The 21711-nt window shown below is 41.0% G+C and overlaps 1 protein-coding gene across 7 annotated transcripts in view; it reads right to left on the bottom strand.

The window, feature by feature from the left end:
- Positions 1–21711, bottom strand: part of foxp2 (forkhead box P2) — a 110873-nt gene that overhangs the window by 42731 nt on the left and 46431 nt on the right. For 4 of the 7 annotated variants that reach the window (XM_058077298.1, XM_058077301.1, XM_058077299.1 and 1 more), the window contains 2 exons: positions 20535–20727; positions 2728–2817 (listed from right to left, as the gene is read on the bottom strand). In XM_058077298.1, the coding sequence (XP_057933281.1) occupies positions 2728–2817; positions 20535–20717 (273 nt within the window). In that variant the 5' untranslated portion in view covers positions 20718–20727. The remainder of the gene's footprint in view (positions 1–2727; positions 2818–20534; positions 20728–21711) is intronic. The other 3 variants (XM_058077302.1, XM_058077303.1, XM_058077304.1) reach the window with 1 other exon arrangement.

Here is a 21711-nt window from a genome sequence, read left to right as displayed (position 1 = left end):
CTGTCAGTTTGGTCATAGCACATATTAGTTTTTTATATAAAGTTCCAGTAAATTTGGGCTGAGAACCTTAATGTTTGAATTTAGGGTTAAATCGTGTTATATTTCCATAATTAATTTGTTTATAAAACACATAAATATTAATAAAGTCACTCAAAATTAACAATAAATTAACAATATATTTTCCTGACACTCTTAATTATTAGTTTTCATAACATTTGTGAACAAAACACAAATATGTAAATTTTTGATGAATAAACTGTTATTTTTTCTGTAGAAAAAAACAAAATTTTCCCGACATCCTCATCTTTGAGTTTGAGGTTAAGCATATTATTTTTCATAATATTCAACGTTCAACGCTGACACCAGGTCCCGGCTGGAGGCGGAGTCTACCTATGTTGGCAGCTGCTGGATTATTCCTCTGAGTTCTCTGGGTTACAAACATAACATTCACTAGCCTTGTGCCATTTTTTGGGGGGGGGGGTGGAGTACAGTCGCCACCAGCTTCAGCCTGGCCTTTTGTGCCTTCATGGTGCCACAGACTTTTGTTGTGCATGGACCCAATACCTCACCTGCCTCTGCGTCTGGGGTCCAGACTTGCACCACAACGTGACACATCAATATTAATATAGGTTTTTATAAACTAAAAAACTACATTCTTAGCTAGTCCAGTGCAATATTTTACTAGCTTCCATCCAGCAACACTGTTTTTCTACCATGTGTGCGACTAACACTGCCAAAAGTTGAACAAATATTTCATATAACAACTATTACTCCCCTCACATTTACTTCCTGGTCCTACAGCGATTGGATGAGCAATGTGCAGGAGCATGAATGAGACATATCCTGTGATTAAGACTGCGGAGGTGTGACACCAATTGAAGGTGTTGCCATTGTTCGACTCTGTGAAAACATCATGGAGTGAGGTTATAACGCCAATTTCCCTCTCATTAATGGAGCCTGTAATGAGCTCAAGCCATCGTTCGATGCTACATTCCAAATATGAATAACACAAACAGATGTCCTCACTTGCAGTCTGGTAGAAAGTCCCGCGACCACAATGAGAAGCGCGTTAACGCTTACCAGAGAGTGAAGGTAACAGGCATCGCAACGTGTTAATGTGTACATATGTGTGACGGAGGTGTAAGCATGTGTGTGTATGTGTGTGTGTGTGTGTGTGTGTGTGTGTGTGCATATATGTACAAGTGTGACCTTTTCCAAATCACTGACAGCTCTACAAATCAATAAGGTAAATTAGCGCTGACAAGTGAAAATGACAAGCAGGTAAAATTAGCTGTCTGCAACCCTGACTGTGTCAACAACACCACGCATGGAAAAATGCCCTTCAGTTTGTCATCATTTCTTATCACCTCTGCAAGTATATTTTTGTGTAGAAGTTGACTTTCAGATAATTATTCACAAATTAATATGTAAGGGTGTAAGATATAGGGAGAATTTTGCAAAAAAAAAGTATAGATTTTAGTGAAAAACTAACATTCTGGGAGCAATAAATACTATACAATAAATACTATACTATTGAGTATATACTATACTGTATACACTATACTAAAAATACTCAAAGAGATTGTGTGCCTTCTTGGCAATGTCAGCGTTCCACTTTGTCAGATGCTCATTCGTGCCAAGGAGAGCTGAGGCTCCACACTGGTTCTCTAAAACCAGTTTCTCTTGGCTTGATGAGCTCCTTCCCTCAAACTGTAAGTGTTGATCATTAAAAATGGCCTGCTTTATCACCTCTGCAAGTATCTTTTTGTGCAGAAGTTGTCTTTAAGATAATTATTCACAAATTAATATTTAAGGGTGTAAGATATTGGGAGAATTTTGTAGGATTTTGCAAAAAAAAGTATACATTTTAGTGGAAAACTAACAATCTAGGTGTGATAAATACTATACTATATATCCTAAGCCTGAACTCAAACAGATAGATTCGAATCCCTGCACCCTAAAGTTGTGTGCTTTCTTGGCAATGTCAGCGTTCTACTTTGTCCGATGCTCGTTCGTGCCAAGGAGAGCTGAGACACTGCACTGGTTCTCCAAAACCAGTTTCTCCTGGCTTGATGAGTTTCCCTTAAACTGTAGGTGTTGACCATTAAAAATGGCCTGCTTTAGTGACCGGCTAGAACGAAAACCTGCAGTGTCTCGGGCCTCCGTGGCACGTGCTTGAGATTTCTGATGTTGATGTTTGTCCCCTTTCAGTAGCTGCAGTACATTTCTACAGTACATCCACCACTTTGAATTTAATCTAACTTATTTTAAATTACTATTTGTTCTGAAAATAAATATACAAAACCTATTTAATGCATTTTTGATTCCATATTTTCAGGTTTTCTTGTCTTTTTTTTTTAGTAACACATGTAGAAATGTTATAGCCTAACAACACACCCAATGATGAAGGTCCTTGGAAGAATTTAATGTCATTTTTCAGAAAAATATGCTTATTTTGCAAAAAAAATATCCAGATTTTGGGCTTTAAATGTATAATATTCCAAGTCAGCACTTCATGTTTGTCCAATCTGATATGAATTCAGATGTCTCCTCGGTGTGTTTTCCACACTTTTGGAATACCTCTTGTCCGGTTTTAGTATTCGGCGACAGATCGGAGGATTGCATGGGGGCCAAATCAAACACACTTGTGGAAGTGGAGGGAATCTTTTCGGAGGGGCTATGTATTATGGATGGACTTAAGGAGATTAAGAAGGGGAGCTGCTTTACCTGCAGTGGACGCTGCTTGTCCTGGCTCTTTGGAGATTTCAGGCCACTGCCTGGCTGCTGCAAGAGTAATTGCCTTGCTGCTTGTAGGGCCTGGGAAGAAAGGACGGAAGGCAGTGTGAGTTGTATTTTTTGCAACACCTACATGAATAGCATTTGTCTAGATGAGAGCATGGAGGGGGGTGGGTGTAAAAAAAAAAAAAAAGGCATCAGTAGAATTGACCTGTCTAGTGTGTGCTCAACTGAAATACCCACTTCTCTCTTGCACATTACCAACCACATTTGCATATTCATAATATCAATTTGAAGTAGAGGTAGCACCGTGTGAAGTGTCCCCGGGAGCTGTAATTAAAGTTGACAAAAATCAACATCAGATTGCATTGGGAATGAATTAACTAGCAGGCCGGCTTTTACACTATATGCATTGAAATCAAACAGAGGAATGGCGTGAATGGATCATTCCTATTTGTCGTTTGCAGAGGCTGTCATTACGAGCTTTGGATGTGTTTGCTAACAAAGAAGCTCGGGTTGTAAATTCGAATGCGCTCACGCTTGTGGTTCGGTACTTCGGTAGCAAAGATACGCTGGAATAGTTCACTTAGTGTTCACACCGGTGTTTTTGTCAAATACATCATATGAAAAAAAACATCAATAAATGTAAGGATTTTTGATTTTATTGTCTTTATTTTTATTATCTAGACGAGCAAACACAGGATGCTGTTTTATTCTTGTCCGTTACAAAACTTAACTTTAGAGAGTTCCAGAGCGTTAGAAAGAGTAAAAAAATAAATAAATAAATATATAAATAAATAAACAGATTTGTTTTAGGATTATATAAGGTTAACTCGTTTTCTGAATTCCCCAGGTTGACAATAAAATAAAAAAGATATATTATACATAAATATAGTTATTTGTATAAATATAAAATATTATATATTTAGAAAATACAAATTAATTAAAAATGTTGTTTTTTTAATGAAACCAAACTATGTGAGTTGAAATTAATCATTTAAAAAGACAAAAAAAAATACATTCATATAAATAAACAAATTATTTCTAAACATTGTATTTTATATTTAAAAAATGTAATTAAATAAAAACAAGCAACAGTTCTTTTTTTCTAATTTTGGACAAAAATTTAAAAAAAAATATATTATATTATATATTAATTATTGACTAAATATCTAAAAAAAATTGTAGAAAAAAAGAATAAATTCATATAAATAAACAAATAATTTCTAAATATTGTATTTTATATTTCAAAAATTTAATTAAATAAAAACAAGCAACAGTTCCTTTTTTCTAATTTTGGACAAACAATTTTAAAATATTTATTATATATTAATTATTGACTAAATATCTAAAATTTATTTGTAGAAAAAGCAAAACAAAGAAAAAAAAGAAAAGAAGCAAAGGAAAAGAAGAAAAAAAAGAAAAAGAGAGTGGACTGTCACCTTGCAACCTGTGTTCTCTAGGAAATCCTATAGTAACAGACACTACAGCATTCTATTCTTGAATTTGAAACTTCACCCAGGTCTTATCCCGTTTGCTGTTGTTCTATGAAACGTCTATACTGAACCAATGCAGTGATCCTCTACCTGCCTGTTTCAATACCATGCATGGCGGCCGGAAAAATGATGCAGTTTATTTAAATTTATTGTGTAATGGATTGAATTATTTTTTGACATCTTTTAATCTTGTGAGATCTTGTGACATTCCCATCATTTACACAACATTCTTTAAGAAAATCACATTAAAATTGTCCTTAAAGCATCTATTTGAAGGTTTGGAGGTTAAGGCATAATATTATAATATAATATATAGATGCATTTTCAGGAAAAGAGGGCTAGATTTTGGTTCCATGACATAACAGGTCAGAAAAGCTGCCCAATCGAGTCCTTACTTTACCGCCTGCACACTATATGCACACACGACAACGATACCGAAGCAAACCGCCCTAAAGTGCACAAACGTTTCGGTCCGCATCGTGTGAGCGCAGCCTGATTTCATTCCACACACACCAGCTTGTAGCAGCTGGGCTTGCAGCTTCTTCAAGAGCATATGGATGAAAGTGTGTCGGGGAGGGGGAACAACATTGAGCACAGCTGCTGCTCTACATTGCCGCACACTGTAACAACAACAACGGCGGCGACGACAACGGCGACAACGGCAGGCAGGCCCATGAGCATCAAGTCAACTTTACAGGTTGTTTCTTTTTGGTTGAGGACAGGGGAAAAGAAGAAAACTTCTCTTATTTGTATGCGTGGCGGTATCCATGGCAACAGCTGCGTTGTCAGTCAGTACGTGCATATGGCAAAGCTTTACCAGCAGGTGGGAACAATGTTTGAACAAGTACATTGAGATCCTGAGCAAACCACAAAAAAAAAAAAAATGAGATTGAGGAGGCACAAAAAATTTTAGGCCCTCGAGGGAATGTCACCACCGCAATTTGGGGAGGGTGCGGGGGGGGTGGGCGTCTGCACAGGAGGAGACAGGCTCTCAAGTAAACAAACACTTTAGTCAGGAACTGGGTTCTAAATGCATTGATCTGTCTGCTTGACAGGAGGAACACAGTCGCCACTGCTTTGTATGCGTGTGTGTCTGTAAGCATAACAGTAAAAGTACAAAATGGACAGAAAAGTTGATATATACATTGCAAAATGCATACCTGCTTGTTGCTACGAGCAGAAAGACGACATCTATTAATGCACACATTGTATCAACAGCACAATGTGACACATTCTTGAGAAGAATCGAGACGGGCTGCTGTATAAATAACAAAGCACTCAGACGCATATTTGATGCTGATATCTACAACCGAACTTGAAAAAAAAATAAATAAGAGGAGTGAAAATAACACAGGCGACCGAGACCACGACACGGGGATCCTTATGAAAATAAGATGGAACTGCTGTAATTGGTTTCAGATAGTGAGGTCAGGAGAAAGGCGATACAGGCGACTATTATACGGGAAAAAGGGACAGAGAAACAAGAATGTTTACACAGGCACTCCCGGGCTACATTAATAGGCATACAGAGTGGAAAAATAATACATCATCTCTGTATTCAAATACACAGCAAAGGAGAATAAGGAGCACAGATCACAATGCACCTTTGTAAAGGAGCATGCAAAGACCTTAAACAAGCATGAAGCACATTAGCGGCGCCAGGCCCAAAAAAGCATTACAAATCTCCAGATTGCTTAGCTTCTTGTGTGTGGAGGTGCATGTGTACACAAGGAATAAGCCATCCGCTAAAGAATCTTTTCAAATCCACCTGGAGACTACGCCTCATGCAGCCGTGACATCGGAATTGGATACGTCTGAAGAGCTGTGACATTGTGTTTGGACAGCGCAGATCACTTCCCCGGCATGTTGTTATTAGGTGAATGTGGCGGATATTGGAATGATGAGGATGATGATGATGATGATGGTGCAGGTAAAAGGGTGCCGGAACGTATGGGGCTGTAAACATGGCGGCCGAGGGTGAAACAGATGTTTTGCGTTGTGTTCGGTCGAGGGAGTAAAAAGGGGCTGTTGTTCGACACGCCACCGGGCTGTCGGCCAGAACGACTGCTGACAGCGTTGACAAGCGCTGCACAGGCGGGTGGGCGCACAAACACGCACATACACACAACTGCATGTAATATTAACGCGCGTATGGGGTGGAGTTGCACGCCACGGATAGCAACGCTTTCAGCTGAGCAAACAAACATGGCTGATTGGATTGGGGATGACAAATCTTAAAGACGTGGATTCTAAACAACATCATTCATTCATTTTGTATCGCTTTTCCTCACGAGGGTGGCGGAAGGTGCTGGAGCCTATCCCAGCTGTTTTTGGACGAGAGGCGGGGTACTGGTCGCCAGCCAATCACAGAGCACATATAGACAAACAACCATTCACACTCACATTCATACCTATGGACAATTTGGAGTCGCCAATTAACCTAGCATGTTTTTGGAATGTGGGAGGAAACCGGAGTACCCGGAGAAAACCCACACATGCACCAGGGTGGAATTGAACCCTTGGTCTCCTAGCTGTGAGGTCTGCACGCTAACCACCCGATCGCCGTGCCGCCTAAACAACATCATTCATTCATTCATTTTCTACCGCTTTTCCTCACGAGGGTTGCGGGGGGTGCTGGAGCCTATCCCAGCTGTCTTTGGGCGAGAGGCGGGGTACACCCTGGACTGGTGGCCAGCCAATCACAGGGCACATATAGACAAACAACCATTCACACTCACATTCGTACCTATGGACAATTTGGAGTCGCCAATTAACCTAGCATGTTTTTGGAATGTGGGAGGAAACCGGAGTACCCGGAGAAAGGGTGGAATTGAACCCTGGTCTCCTAGCTGTGAGGTCTGCATGCTAACCACTCGACCACCGTGCCACCTAAACAACATCATTCATTCATTCATTCATTTTCTACCGCTTTTCCTCACGAGGGTCGCGGGGGTGCTGGAGCCTATCCCAGCTGTCTTTGGGCGAGAGGCGGGGTACACCCTGGACTGGTGGCCAGCCAATCACAGGGCACATATAGACAAACAACCATTCACACTCATATTTGGAGTCGCCAATTAACCTAGCATGTTTTTGGAATGTGGGAGGAAACCGGAGTACCCGGAGAAAAACCCACACATGCACCAGGGTGGAATTGAACCTTGGTCTCCTAGCTGTGAGGTCTGCACGCTAACCACTCGACCACCATGCCGCCTAAACAACATAATTATACATAAATAATACATTACAGCTGTAGCCTAGTCCGGCTCTCTATTGCTTTTGCATGCTTTTATTGTGTTGCTTGGTACTTCCTGTGCTGTCTGTTCTCAGACTTCCGGGTGCTTGATTACATTCTTGGATTGAATTGCATTCTCGTCTAAAATGGGTTCAGTTAAGGAGGTTTTGAGGGGGGGAAAAAATGCAAGAAAAGTCGATAAATGAGCATTTTTTTCCTAAAATGTGGCCATCATTCAGCGTGCACATGAAAGATGCTTGACTGAAAAATAAACAACTCTGCCCCGTGCTCATTTGCGGTATTTGGGTATTTGAAAATGTTCCCCGCCCAACTCCCCCCCACGCCCCCTTTCCCATCCCATCCACACATCACCTTATTCATTTCTTCCTCTCATCGCCCCTGCCACTCTCCGCCTGGCTCCTTGTTTATTGATTCTCTAGATTAAGAATTCCTTGGGTGGAGGATTGTAACACACAAGCATCAAATTATTTTGGGCTGTGCTTATTTGCCTTTGCCTTGCATCTATTTGGCCTGCGTCTGTAGACAATTATGCCTACCCGGGCCCCAGACTCAGGTGCTAATAATGAAGGACAAATAGAATCATATGTGTAAACTTCCCCCACTGATGAAAATTTATATTAACTTTCTGCCACAGTAAACAGAGCCGCATAGCTACACCCTCCCGGGAGGATTGACAAGATGAATTTGCTCTGGAAGAAAAGCGGCGGCGTGTATAGGAGGAGGAGGAAGAGAGTGGAGAGTGCCACTGTGTCACCTCGCACTTCATTTTTCACCACAAAAACAAGGGGTCTCTTTTGCCCCCATCTGCGGGTAATGTTTATGCCTTGGAGTGCACGCGAAACAATGCATTAATGGCTACACTACATTCAGTCTGCTTCTGGCCTTTCTCTGCAGCTTGCAAAGTCTTCACTTCCACCTGGGCCTCTATCGCTGGAGCTTCAGATAAGGTGACAGCAAGCCCTTTCAGCGCTGCTCTTTATCTACCGCTGCTCTTAGGGAAAGTCCTTTTTCCGAGAGCTTCCACAATGTGCTATCACAAAGAGACAGGCAGGAAGTAAAATAGAGACGAGGTGGAGAATAGTGTGAAAAATGTGTGTGTGATGGGCAGTGTGTGGAAGGTCAAGTGTTCTTTTTTTGTAGAAGGGAAACAACCAAGAAGCCCCGAACCTGCAAAGTCTATTGTACATGTCTGGAACTGTCTGAAGTAAAACCATTGCAAGGCTCATAGAACATTGACTCTTACATTTATCAATGAAAGGAGCGTCTTATATGCGGGTTAATATGGTACTCCTTATAAAACAGAGGTCGCAAACTCACAGGACGCTAGTTTGAGGCCCCCGTCTTGATATGAAAGTTTAATTTGTTAATTTGTTTCATTTGTTTTTTGATTTGCTTATTTATTTTTTATCTTATTTTGTGTCGAAAAATAAAAATTAACATTAAACATTTATTTAATAATTTAATAATAAATAAAAATTAATTTGTTCATTTGTTTCACTTGTTTTTTGATGTGCTTATTTATTTTTCCATCTTATTTTGTGTCGAAAAATAAAAATTAACATTAAACATTTATTTAATAATTTAATCATAAATAAAAAATAATTTGTTCATTTGTTTCACTTGTTTCATTTGTTTTTTTATTTGCTTATTTATTTTTCCATCTTATTTTGTGTCGAAAAATAAAAATTAACAATAAACATTATTTAATAATTTAATAATAAATAAAAATTTATTTATAATCATTTATAATGATTTATAATAATTTGTTATAATGCCAAAAGAACCAAAGCACTGAAAAAGTGGAGGGTATAGCAGAAGCATTGAGGACTATTATATTATATATATATTCATCAATATTTAATATAATTAATATTTATAAATATTTTTATTATATTTTTATTTTTTTTCTCTCTCTCTCTCTATATATATATATATATATTTTTTTTTTTATTATTATTATTATTTTTTTTATTATTATTTTTAACCTGATGCGGCCCAGCCTCACCCAGACCTTAGCTCCAGTGGCCCCTAGGTAAATTGAGTTTGTTATAAAAGTTTGTTACCCCTGTTATAAAAACAGCTAGTCGGAGCATTTCTTTCAGTCACTCACGTGACACCCAATCAAAAATGTGTTTTGCCTTTTTCTAAAAGCGTGTCTTGAAAGAATATGGTCGTCTTATATGCAGGTCAATAAGGTATATCTCAGATTAGAGTGCATATTACTTCCAATCAAGAATTTGCCCAACATAAAAAGTGATTTTAGCTCCTTAGCTTGCCAGGAGTCATGGAGTAACGAGTGTGTCTTGAGGGTTTTGTAGATTTCGGGTCAATAGTATGTCGAGTCTGTCTGGTCCTGTGGAGCTCAGGTTAAGTGTCACCCAATTCGAGGGTCGATCGGAGAGTTGTCTGACCTTAAACTGAAGACGACCTCACTGTAGCTGCTCCACTTCTACGAGTCTAGTGTCACTATCTTTGCTTATCTGTCTCTATCTATCATTCTAACCGTGTGGTTGTCTTGTGAATATTCCAATTATGATGACGTGTGTTTGACCTTTAAGTGAGCTGTAGAAGATACAGTCATCTGCCTGCGTCTATCCATCAGTGTTCCGACACAGCAGCGTTTTTCTATCTAGTGCATGCATGAGTGCTAAAGGTGGCATGGGGATGGGGAGTACTGAGTGTGACGAGCAGAGGATTGAGTAAAAAAAAAAAGTCTCGCTGATGAGAATGTAGCAATGCATAGGTGTGGGAATACATCAAATCATATGCGATGAGTCCTAAACACAATCTCTTGTTTCATTCCCCGCCCTTTTCCAAAAGGGCTAATCTACATCTTTCATTGAATCAAGAATGGAAATGTGCGAGAAATGCTTCTTTTCCAATTTCATGCTGAAGTAGCTCAAGTTAGTGGCTGTAATTTCTCCTAACAAGAAAACGTAGCACTCGGTTGCACACTGCGTAAAGGGAGCGCGGCTTCCTTTCTGATTTTGCTCCTGGCTTTTGATGAATAATGTGCCAAAAAGCGTGATCGTTCCATCATTGCACTCTGTGCACGGACAGAACAATTACAGCTGTTATTAGGAAGTAAAAGTTGTATGACGCATAAATCACATCTAGGGCCTGGTGATGCTGCTCAGCCAAATGTTTAGGCAAGAAGAGAAAAACTTGCAAATGAAGACCGCGGCGCTGATTTGGTTGATGAAGTCCAAACAGGTATGGAGAAGGGTATGGCTGGAACAATACCACGCATGGCAAATCCCTGGCTCTAATGTATATTTATCATGTAAACCTCTGATAAGAATGCATATGCAGAAACATGAGCGTGAAAGCGGTATCAGCTTAGTGTCTAGTCAAGCTTGAAGTGCGGCGCCGCCGTCTGTTTCACAAAAGGGAGTTTTCTGCATATGCTGGCTTTTATCGGGGTGGAACAAGGGCCGATGAATTGGGTGCCAGTTGTACAGGACGGCGCTGCGTGGGTTAAATAAGCAAGATTCGATGAGGAATTTGAACATATCGTAGTCGGCGGGTGCGAGGTCTAAAATTTAACCGGCAAGGTCCTTCTTAGCAGTGCATCAAAGAATAACATCATTACCCTTTGTGGCTGTGGGCAACCTCCTGACCCTGAGCTGCCTCTGCAGTATCAGGAATGGTTACCATCCAGCTTTGTAATGGTTTTGTCATGTAATTGTGATTTTTAACCAGGACTACAATTCAACCGGCAAGGTCCTTCTTAGCAATGCATCATTGAGAGATCATTGTCATTAACCAGTGTGGCTGTAGGCAACCTCCTAACCCTGAGCTGCCTCTGCAGTATCAGAAATGGTTACCATCCAGCTTTGTAATGGTTTCATCATGTAATTGTGATTTTTAACCAGGACTACAATTCAACCGGGAAGGTCCTTCTTAGCAATGCATCAGAGAACATTGTCATTAACCAGTGTGGCTGTAGGCAACCTCCTAACCCTGAGCTGCCTCTGCAGTATCAGGAATGATCACCATCCAGATTTTTTAAATTGCTGTGATTTTTAACATGACATGTGACATCTCTTTATACCTGTGTGGCTGTAGGCAACCTCCTGAACCTGAGCTGCCTCTACAGTATCAAGGACAGTCACCATCCAGGTTTTGTCATGTAATTGTTGTGATTTTTTAACGAGAACTACAATTTAATCAGCAAGGTCCTTCTTAGCAGTGCATCAGAGAACATTGTCATTAACCAGTGTGGCTGTAGGCAACCTCCTGACCCTGAGCTGACTCTGCAGTATCAGGAATGGTCACCATCCAGATTTTTAACATGACATGTGACATGTCTTTATACTCATACTAGACTATATAGGTTCCTTTATGAAAAGCTAATTTTGTTTTTTTGTTGTTGTTGTTTTGGGCTTTTTACTCTTGAAAGACTCTTTGATACACTTACTACACACTTATGTATTAGTAACACTTGTGTACTTGTACATCATAATTACACACACACAGTTTTTACATATAACAACAATCTGTGAAAACACTGCAGCTTGTTCGATTATGATGATGATGCTACGTTAGATGCAAAAAGGACTTCAGGCAATGGTGGCTGGTGGTCATTCAAGGATTTTTTTTCCCCGGCCTACATCATATCTGTTTACTTATTTACAAAGCTAGTCGTTTTTAAAAAAAAAACAAAGTCACTGGGTATCAGTATGAATGAAAATACGCTGATTTCACTGCTAAAATTGCACATTTTGGAGTGACCTTTTACTGTGGCCAGCCTACGGCGCACCTGTGCAAAAATCAGCATCTTTATAACTCTTGACGAAACCGCTCCATTCGCTTAATTCTCCGTTGCAGTCAAAGAAGAAGGCAGACGAGAGCCCAAGTAACACGTCAGTCTGTTTGGTAGCCTTCAATTCCCGTGGCGTGGCCCTTATTTACTGCATTTGTATGAGAGGCTGTGAAGAGGAGCCTCGGCTGCTTCCATATGTACACACGCTGGAGTGTTTGGAAGCAATGCATAAAGAAAAGAGCATCTCCCTTAGCAGCCTGCTCGTATTACAAACTACAAACAGCTCGGGAGATGGCACAGAGCTCTTTATCTATTCAAGAAATGGGTCAGGGATGAAGGTAATCTGAGGAGCAGAAAGTGTTAACAAGTAAAGCACAGAAGAAGAAATACCTGGAGATCCTGCGCGTGTTAGATAAAGAGGCCAGCAATGTCATTAACGCTTGAAACCAGTCGTTTTAGCATCGGAGGCAAAAAAGGGAGGGTTTGGGTTGGGGCGGGTTGGGGGGTTACACACAACAAACCATGGGGCATGCGTTTCGGAGACTGATTTGTTACTATTCATGGCTAAAGCAGAGGGAAACTGTAATACTAGACATGCTTGTTAAATTCACAACACTCCAAAGCTGCCTTCTAGCAAAATCCTGTCTTTTGCTTGTCAGCTTAAGACAGCCCGCCATATGCATATGTAGGATTTTTTAAGCTCTGTTAAATGGATAGTGGGGCCGTGGCCTATCAAATGACTCTAAGCCACTTGGGGGTAGGCTGAATTGGGGGGGGTCGTGTATGGAAAAGCAAGCAAGCAATGTGTCACATATTAAAAAAATAGATATATTTACATGTACTACTCTGATATTAACAACCCTTTAACCCAACAAGAATGCATGATCCATGCGTGTGTTATGGGTTGAGCACTTATAGATCCATTCATTCATTCATTCATTCATTTTCTACCGCTTTTTCCTCACGAGGGTCGCGGGGGTGCTGGAGCCTATCCCAGCTGTCTTCAGGCGAGAGGCGGGGTACACCCTGGACTGGTGGCCAGCCAATCACAGGGCACATATAGACAAACAACCATTAACACTCACATTCATACCTATGGACAATTTGGAGTCTCCAATTAACCTAGCATGTTTTTGGATTGTGGGAGGAAACCGGAGTACACGGAGAAAACCCACGCATGCACCGGGAGTAATAGTAATATTAAATATGTAATATCCAACAGAGGTCTGACTTATTTTGAAGAAAATTTGAGCAATATTTGAAGTCATCTTCCTCCTTAGTGTATGATCTTTGGGATTTATTCCGTAGAACAACAGCATGAACGGAGTGAGCCTCTGGGTGGAGTCGGGGCCACTAGCATCCACAGTCTAATGTAGCTAACTGTATCTAACTCCACAAAGAGATGGCCGAGGGTGGGAGTTACAAAAGCGGTTATGCTTAAAATGTATCTTTTCTTATTATCTTATTTTATTCTCTTCAATTAATACTCGCCAATTAACCTAGCATGTTTTTTGGAATGTGGGAGGAAACCGGAGTACCCGGAGAAAACCCACGCATGCACGGGGAGAACATGCAAACTCCACACAGAGATGGCCGAGGGTGGAATTGAACCCTGGTCTCCTAGCTGTGAGGTCTGCGCGCTAACCACTCAACCGCCATGCTGCCCTGAGAATAGAACAGTCAAAGAGAAATTCTCCACAACAATTTTCCGCAGATACCCATCTCTCGTTTATCACGGTTAATTTATTCCGGACCCATTTTATTGATAAAAGGAATATTTGCATAGTTGTAGCATAGCATTGACAACATACTTGAGGGCTAGTGTCTTACCAATGTTGATGTTCCTGAGACCTAGTGTCCAGTGTAGTAGAATCCTACCTCAATGTCACAGTAAACATTCATACAGGAGCTGCTGTTGGCCACAACTCACTCTCCACATCGCTAACCATGCTAAGACTCATGCTAACAATAGCTAGCTGACATCATTTCCCAGGCCCCAGTCTCTTAAAGGCACACACAGCGTCACAGATAAGGCTTACTACATATAACATGTCCTTCGTTTAGACTGATTGAAGATTTGGGCCAAGAATTTGTACAAATTCGGTATTCATGTTTTGACTGCGGAACAAAAAAGAATAATGGTAATGGTTTTTTTCATTTGAACATGCATCAGATTACAATTGAATGCATCACATAATCAGTTCACAGTTCCACATGTCCAAAAGGAGTAGGAAGAAGCAAAGCTTATTAAATCCTACCCCTCCATCTGGTACTTTTACAATCAGTAACTGTTACATTTGTTCACTTCCTGCTTTCCTAATATAGTTTAAGTTTTTTTAAAATTTTTTTTTATTCTATTTTTGACCAATACAATGACATAATGGGTACCATAGTAAGTGTCAATATAGTGATATATATATATATATATATATATATATATATATATATATATATATATATATATATATATATATATATATATATATATATATATATACATATATACATAGCACATCATGACTGGTTCAAGACTCTTCATCCTTGTATTTGGCAAACATCAACTGCTTGTATTGTTTCTTGAATTGGCTCATCGTTGTGCATTGTTTGAGGTCCTTACTCAATCCATTCCATAGTTTGATTCCACATACTGAAATGCTATGGCTTTTTAACGTAGTCCTAGCATACGAGTGTTTCAAATGTACTTCTTCCCTGAAGATAACAGGTTTTTTTTTATCTTCCTGGCTGTATTTTTGAATATTTGAATGCAACACTAGTATGTATGCAGTAATTGAATCTCAGCAGGATATTCATTAGTCAGGCAGTATTTTGTATGCCAAAGTCAGGACGTTTTATTTATTACATGTTTACACACAACACTCAAAATCTCAACATGAACAGGCACTTAAATCAGTACCAAGCAAATAGAATCCCGATGTTTCAGTGTGATATGCTGCTGCTACTTAAAAAAAACAATGTGTTTGTTAGTTAATTCAACCGGGCTAACACTGATTTCCCTCCTTGTGTTAGCGCATTAGGCTCTTGACAGATGAACTAGGCCGGGGGTTTAACCACCACCTTCGTGTAAGTAAGAGGCAGGCATTCAGCGGTCACACGCTGTGGCCGATAGTCCTGCACTCACGCTTGCCAAACCTGCAAGCTAGGATCAATGGTCACTTCACAACTCATTTCCTTTTACGCCTCCATAACCGCTTCAGTGCTGGGAAATAAATGGCCACTGGATCTATAAGGGGGCGGCACGGCGGTCTAGTGGTTAGCGCGCAGACCTCACAGCTAGGAGACCAGGGTTCAATTCCACCCTCGGCCATCTCTGTGTGGAGTTTGCATGTTCTCCCCGTGCATGCGTGGGTTTCCTCCCACATTCCAAAAACATGCTAGGTTAATTGGCGACTCCAAATTTTCCATAGGTATGAATGTGAGTGTGAATGGTTGTTTGTCTATATGTGCCCTGTGATTGGCTGGTCACCAGTCCAAGGTGTAACCCGCCTCTCGCCCAAAGACAGTTGGGATAGGCTCCAGCAACCCCAACGACCCTCGTGAGGAAAAGCGGTATAAAATAAATGAATGAATGAATGTTCTATACTCCTGCTTCAAATGTTGTATCGAGCCGAACAATGCCGCCTAGATGTGCTAAACTCCAACTAAACACAGTTCACGGCCCGTTGTAGCCAAGTACCGCTCTCTATTTTGTCTCAGCTGTTTCAAGACGCGATTAATCAACAGTGAATTCCCATCCCTAATGCGGAGTAGTGTATCACCGCACCGTTGTATAATGATATTTATGTCTACCTACGCTCCCCATCAACCTGTATCGCAGCAGCTCCTGACCGCTTGAGCATAAAATGCCCATAAGTGTTTATTTCCAGCACATTTCCCTCTCGCCATCTCCATCTCTCCACCACCACCCCCTCCCCTCTTTCCCTTTTTTCTCTCCTCGTCTCCCTTTCAAGCCTCGACGCTTGACATTTCGCTGCGCTCTCAAGAGACTCTGCCGCGAAATGGAGTTACTGGGAGAGCGCCACTGTAAATTCCAGGAGGCCACGTGTAATGTGCCTTAAACATAAGACGGACAGGCCAGGTTGGACGGTGCGGTACGGGGGACGAGGAAGCGGTGGCATCTGTGTAGATAATAGAATAATACTGTGTTTTGTCTGGGGAAGGGCGAGCAAACAGGAGCGCTGCTGTCATTCACACAGTATATCTTTAGTGTCATCGCATATGGGGGGGGGGGGGACTACAGGCCTATATGTCACAGGCCTGTATGTACTATTCAGCGGGGAATGACTGCCGATAGCCAGCCTTGAAATAAAAAGAAGGATAGCTTCCATTGTAAATACTGTCTTTTCACCGAGCGTGGCAATAACTTCACAAAAAGACATACTCGCCTCCTTTTCAGCGCTTTATGAAATAGAACATATTTCAGGTGGAGCTCTTTCTCCTGTCCTGGGAGGTGATTGATGCGCCGAATCCGCAGCCAATGGCGTCTTATTTACACAGTCGAGTGAGGCCTTAAAGATAAACCTAATGAGCTTCTTTGTGTAAGGGTGCAAATGAGACGCCGGCATACACCCCCCCATACACACACACAGTCCCTTATTTCGTACCGCATCCAAAGGGGACAGACTGGGTGATTAGGCCTTTAAATTATGCTCAAGGGCAAAGCGCAGATTTGCATCTGGCGTGTGTGTTGGAAGGAGAAAAAAAAAGGCAGGTGAAGGGCAGATTATTGTGAGGAGTGCATGTCAGCATTTCTTAAAAGGGTATTTACTCTACAAAAAGTCAACAAGAGTGACTTGTAAAAAAAAAAAAAAAAAGACTTTCACTGAATTTGCCCCCAAAACTTAAAAATTAGCCGTCAACTGCTGTCAAATTCCGACCATTTCCCGCGAGCTAAAGAGCGAGGCAGGCAGGTTAATTGCTGTCACCGTCAACTTGGACGCTCAGAGCAACAAAAGGTAGGCCTGGAAGTGGGATGGCACGCCGCAGTGCACTTGTCATTAAAATGGGGCTAGTAACATGTGCCTGTCAAGAAAAACCACATAACGCAGTATAATTTGTGATAGCTGACCTACTATTAAGTAGGTTGACAACAATACCGACGCCGGCGCCCTGATTTAGCTGTGAATATCAATATGCTTCCCGAATATTGCCTCATCAATCCCGCTTATAAACCTGAAGCCGAGCGCTGTAATCAACTAACAGCCTCTTCATCTTGATCTCAAAATTCCAAAGATCAATACTCGCATATTCATACGGGGTAGCATTATAGCAATGATGCATTGATCGGACTTCCAGAGGCTTTTATGGTGATCATGGAAATTAGCGTCCGAGCAACATTCATCATTTGCTGCAGCTGGCAAATTGCAATCAGATACAGTAGGAATCTAATCTCTGATCTCAAATCAAATTAGGTCTCTTTAGGCAACCTTTAGGGATGGGGTGGTGAAACCCCAGCAGGAATTAATGGGCGGTAAATTCGATTGTGGACATGGTGCTTATCATTCAGATCCATAGATAAGGTTTTTTTTTTTAACTACCATTTTTTTTTATCAAACAACTGCAAAGATGACTAGATTAGCGCCGACTGAAATCCAATGCAAGACTTTTTACGTGATAATTACGTGCGTCAGGGGCAAAGCTTTTGGAGTTCTGCACTTCAGATGGTAGGGGGCACCTTTGAAACTAGCATACTAAAAGTTTGGTCCGGTTCTGACCTTGTGGAGTTAGTGGAGTTTAGCCTTTTATGGCGACTACATCAAACCTTGCTGTCATGGTCTGCACACACACACAACGACAAAAATAAAAGTGAAATCCGGTATTGTGGTTAAACTTTAGTCTCTAGGATAATCATTCTTGGAATTGGCCTAAAATGTCCACTTCAAAGCAAAATGGTGACTTTTGGACATGGGTCCTTGAGATATTTTTGTGGGGCTACACTAGAAAGACATAGCTTATAAATTTCATGGTCGTCCAAGCTAAAATGTTTGTCATACCGAGAGTGGATTGTAATGTTTTGGTTGCTAGCGACATGAAAGGGAGCAAATACGATGGTACACATAATGTCATTGTATGGTCATATCACCTCGTACTTCGGTACGGGACAAAAAATTACAAAATTTAAAAATTCAAACAAAAAAAACATAAAAAAAACAAACTGTATTATGGAAAGCAGGAATTAAATTAAACCATTACCATTACCAGCTGTAGTGTGATTCAAACTACAAGCACAACAACGATAAGGGTATTTTTTTCATCTCTTCACAACAAAATGGTTTTGTTGGGCTGTGTTATTGTGTTTTAAGGTAAACTTTGCAGTTTCAGCTATATTTAGTACAAATTTTGTAATAATCAGACCAAATCCCTAAGACAAGGCACTTGGGAACGTAGCAAGGAAATGGCCAAAAATGGACACTTGGGAGACGACGGTTCTTTAGACTTTTTTTGTGGGTCACATCTCACAAATTCAATACTGGCATACAAAACAGTCTTCAGGTGCTGAAATTTCCCAAAATTCTAAGAAACAACTTTCAGCATTGTTTCATCCAATCCAATCCGATCTGATCAAATCTCCCAAAAATGAAAATGACTAATGTTGCAAAATGGTTCCAGTGTAACTTAGCCCTACAAGGTCCAATCTAAAGGCAAGAGACCTTAAGATGCTGCTTTTCTAATTATAGCTGCAGGTGGGATTTGGGAAGCTGCTAGGTAATGGCAGAACCCAGAGGGACATGGAATAGGGGGGTTGGGGGGGGGGGGGGGGGGGAATTCATCAGTGCTTATTATTAATCATCCCTCCAGCAGCGTGATGAGAGACTGCAGCTTCCTATACCCACCGGACCACTCAATGTCAAATATGGGAGGAAAATTAGAGCCTTCCTGTAAAAAGCCTGCAAATAGTCCAATGCTTCATAAACACGAATGCATGGATGCTGTCATTCACTCGGAGACTTCTTTCAGTTGCATGTGAAACAATGCAAGCAAATGCATCCTCCATCTATTGTCTGTGGATGGACCTCGTTGTGCAATGTGTGTGTGTGTGTGTGTGTGTGTGTGTGAAGTTAACAGCACAAAGGCCTAGGATTTTTAAAAAGCCTCCAGAGACCTGTTAGCTGGACTGCTCATTTCAATGTGTCTGTTTCTGGGTTGGAAGAAGGCACGACGGGCCAGCCTCTAAGGCGTGCACACACACACACACACACACATACACACACACGCATGCATGCACGCACACACCGGAACAAGCTCTTAGTCCAACTGAGAGACTTAACAAGACATTTTATGCAATTGTCGTAATTTTATCATGCCATTTGTTATCAGAAATGCTATATTTGTGATAAATATACACCAACTGAAAATGACCCCCCCGCCCCCATCCTGTCTAGTGACACCTCCACCCAACTCCCTTCAACTCTTCAAGAGTAATGGCAGCAAGAGGCAGAGAATTGACCCCAATCAGGTGCATGTATGTGTGTGTTTGTGTGTAAAAGAGTGGCGGCGTGGTGATAGAGTGTGGCCGTTTGACGCCGCCAGCACCACCGCTGGGCTGGCGAGTAGATGCGTGGTTGAGGGATGGGATGAGGGGCCTGTAGGACATACTTCATTTTGCTAGACTGGCTCCCACCACCCTGCAAACACCACCACAGGGCTTCAGCTGCTTCCACACACACACACACACACACACACACATTTATCCACATATGAATGCATGGAAATGGCCACCAAACCAAAAGAGGACACAACCCCATGAGCAGACCCCCCTTGACCTCATCTCCCGCTGCTCTTTTGGCAAACTGTCAAAGCCATCATTCACCGTGAAAAAGACAACAAGAGGCACTTTAGCTCCGCTGGCGCCTGACTTTGATGCATACCCTCACACACAGCACAATTCAAAAACAGGCCTATTTTTTAATTCACTGCAAATAATTAGTCGGAAAAGAGCAAAACAGTTGCATGAAATTTGCAAAAAGAGTGGTCAAAGGTCTCTATGCTGCTTGTAATGAAGAAGGAGGCCCTCTAGTGGACACCAGCATCTCCAACACCCCCACATATATAAGCTCCCTTAACTCAAATACTAACAGAAATTACAAAAAACAAAGCTAAGTCATCAAATAAACACAACAAAGGTCCATGTTCGACATAAATGTGCCAGTGCCCACATCAGAGAAGAGGAAGCATGACGGACGGACGGAGAAGGGTGGCTTAGAGGGAGTGAGGAGAGAGCGAGTTGGGATGGGGGAGTGGGAATGGGGGGAGAAACACAACTTACCTGCTGTTGTTGCAGATGCAGCAGCTCGACTGTGCTTACTTCGCCGCTCGTGTCACCGCCACCAGCGCTTGATCTCCCATCTCTACTGCCAGCCTCTAATTGGCTGCTGCTTAGGGCGCTCATTCCATTTTGACTCATTGAACTGTTGCTTATTGTGTCTGTGGCCGACTCCTGCATCATCATGATTTAAAACCTAGAAGTGATTAAGAGGCACGGGTTAGGGCTCTTCTTCCAATCCCCCCCTCCTATAAATATATATATATATATATTTTTGTATATATAATGCATCCATTTTCCTCACACAGCCCCCCTTTTGCAAATAAAAGCATTTAAAGAAGGAGGAGGAGGGAGGGGGATGCAAGACTGAGCAATTATGCATTCATTGTGTAAATGAAGCAATACAAAGAGATGCACGTCCCGGTGCTATTTGACAAGGACGGGGGGGTATAAATGTGGTATATATCCACTAAAATCCACGCATAAATTAAATATTCAATAGTGCCACTCTAAATAAAGGAGAATAATATGGAATATAATATGGAAATAAGGGCTAACATATGCCTGGGACAATTAAAGCATACATCACTGACTGAAATATTTTTTTTCCTTGCAGGATTTGTGGTGCATAATCATGCAAAATTATAAACTGGCTGGCTAAATAATCATTTCAATAAAGAACAATAAATTATGACAAGAATGGATCCTGAGAAAAGAAATGAATTTGTGGCGACGGTATTTAATGATTGTGCTAAAAACAGTATAAATGGTGCATATATAATAATAATACTATCTTTACGCTTTATTTTGCTGTTGGAAGAGAACAAATGAGTAGTAATTGCTGAGCTCGGTTTCTTCCTACTCCTTTTCGGATATGTTGTATTGCATAAGTGTAAAGATGTGATGCATCTCTGTTAAGTATGTTCCAGAGAAACTAAGATTTTTTTTTTCAGAATACAATATTAACATTTTATTTATTAATTATTTTTATTAATAATACGAGTCATGCTTGATTTTATTTGTACATGTTTAATTTAGTCATAAATTGTCACACCTAATTAAAAATAATAATAAAATTTGTCGACACAGGCCAAGAAAAACAGAAGCTGCGTGCTGCGAGTGGCCCATGCGCCAGATTTTGGGCACCCCTGAACTAAACCATCACCATTACCCATTAACC

The sequence above is a fragment of the Doryrhamphus excisus genome, chromosome 7 (genome assembly GCF_030265055.1).
Source record: "Doryrhamphus excisus isolate RoL2022-K1 chromosome 7, RoL_Dexc_1.0, whole genome shotgun sequence".
NCBI classification, from domain to species: domain Eukaryota; kingdom Metazoa; phylum Chordata; class Actinopteri; order Syngnathiformes; family Syngnathidae; genus Doryrhamphus; species Doryrhamphus excisus.
This window is presented reverse-complemented; position numbering and strand designations above follow the sequence as displayed.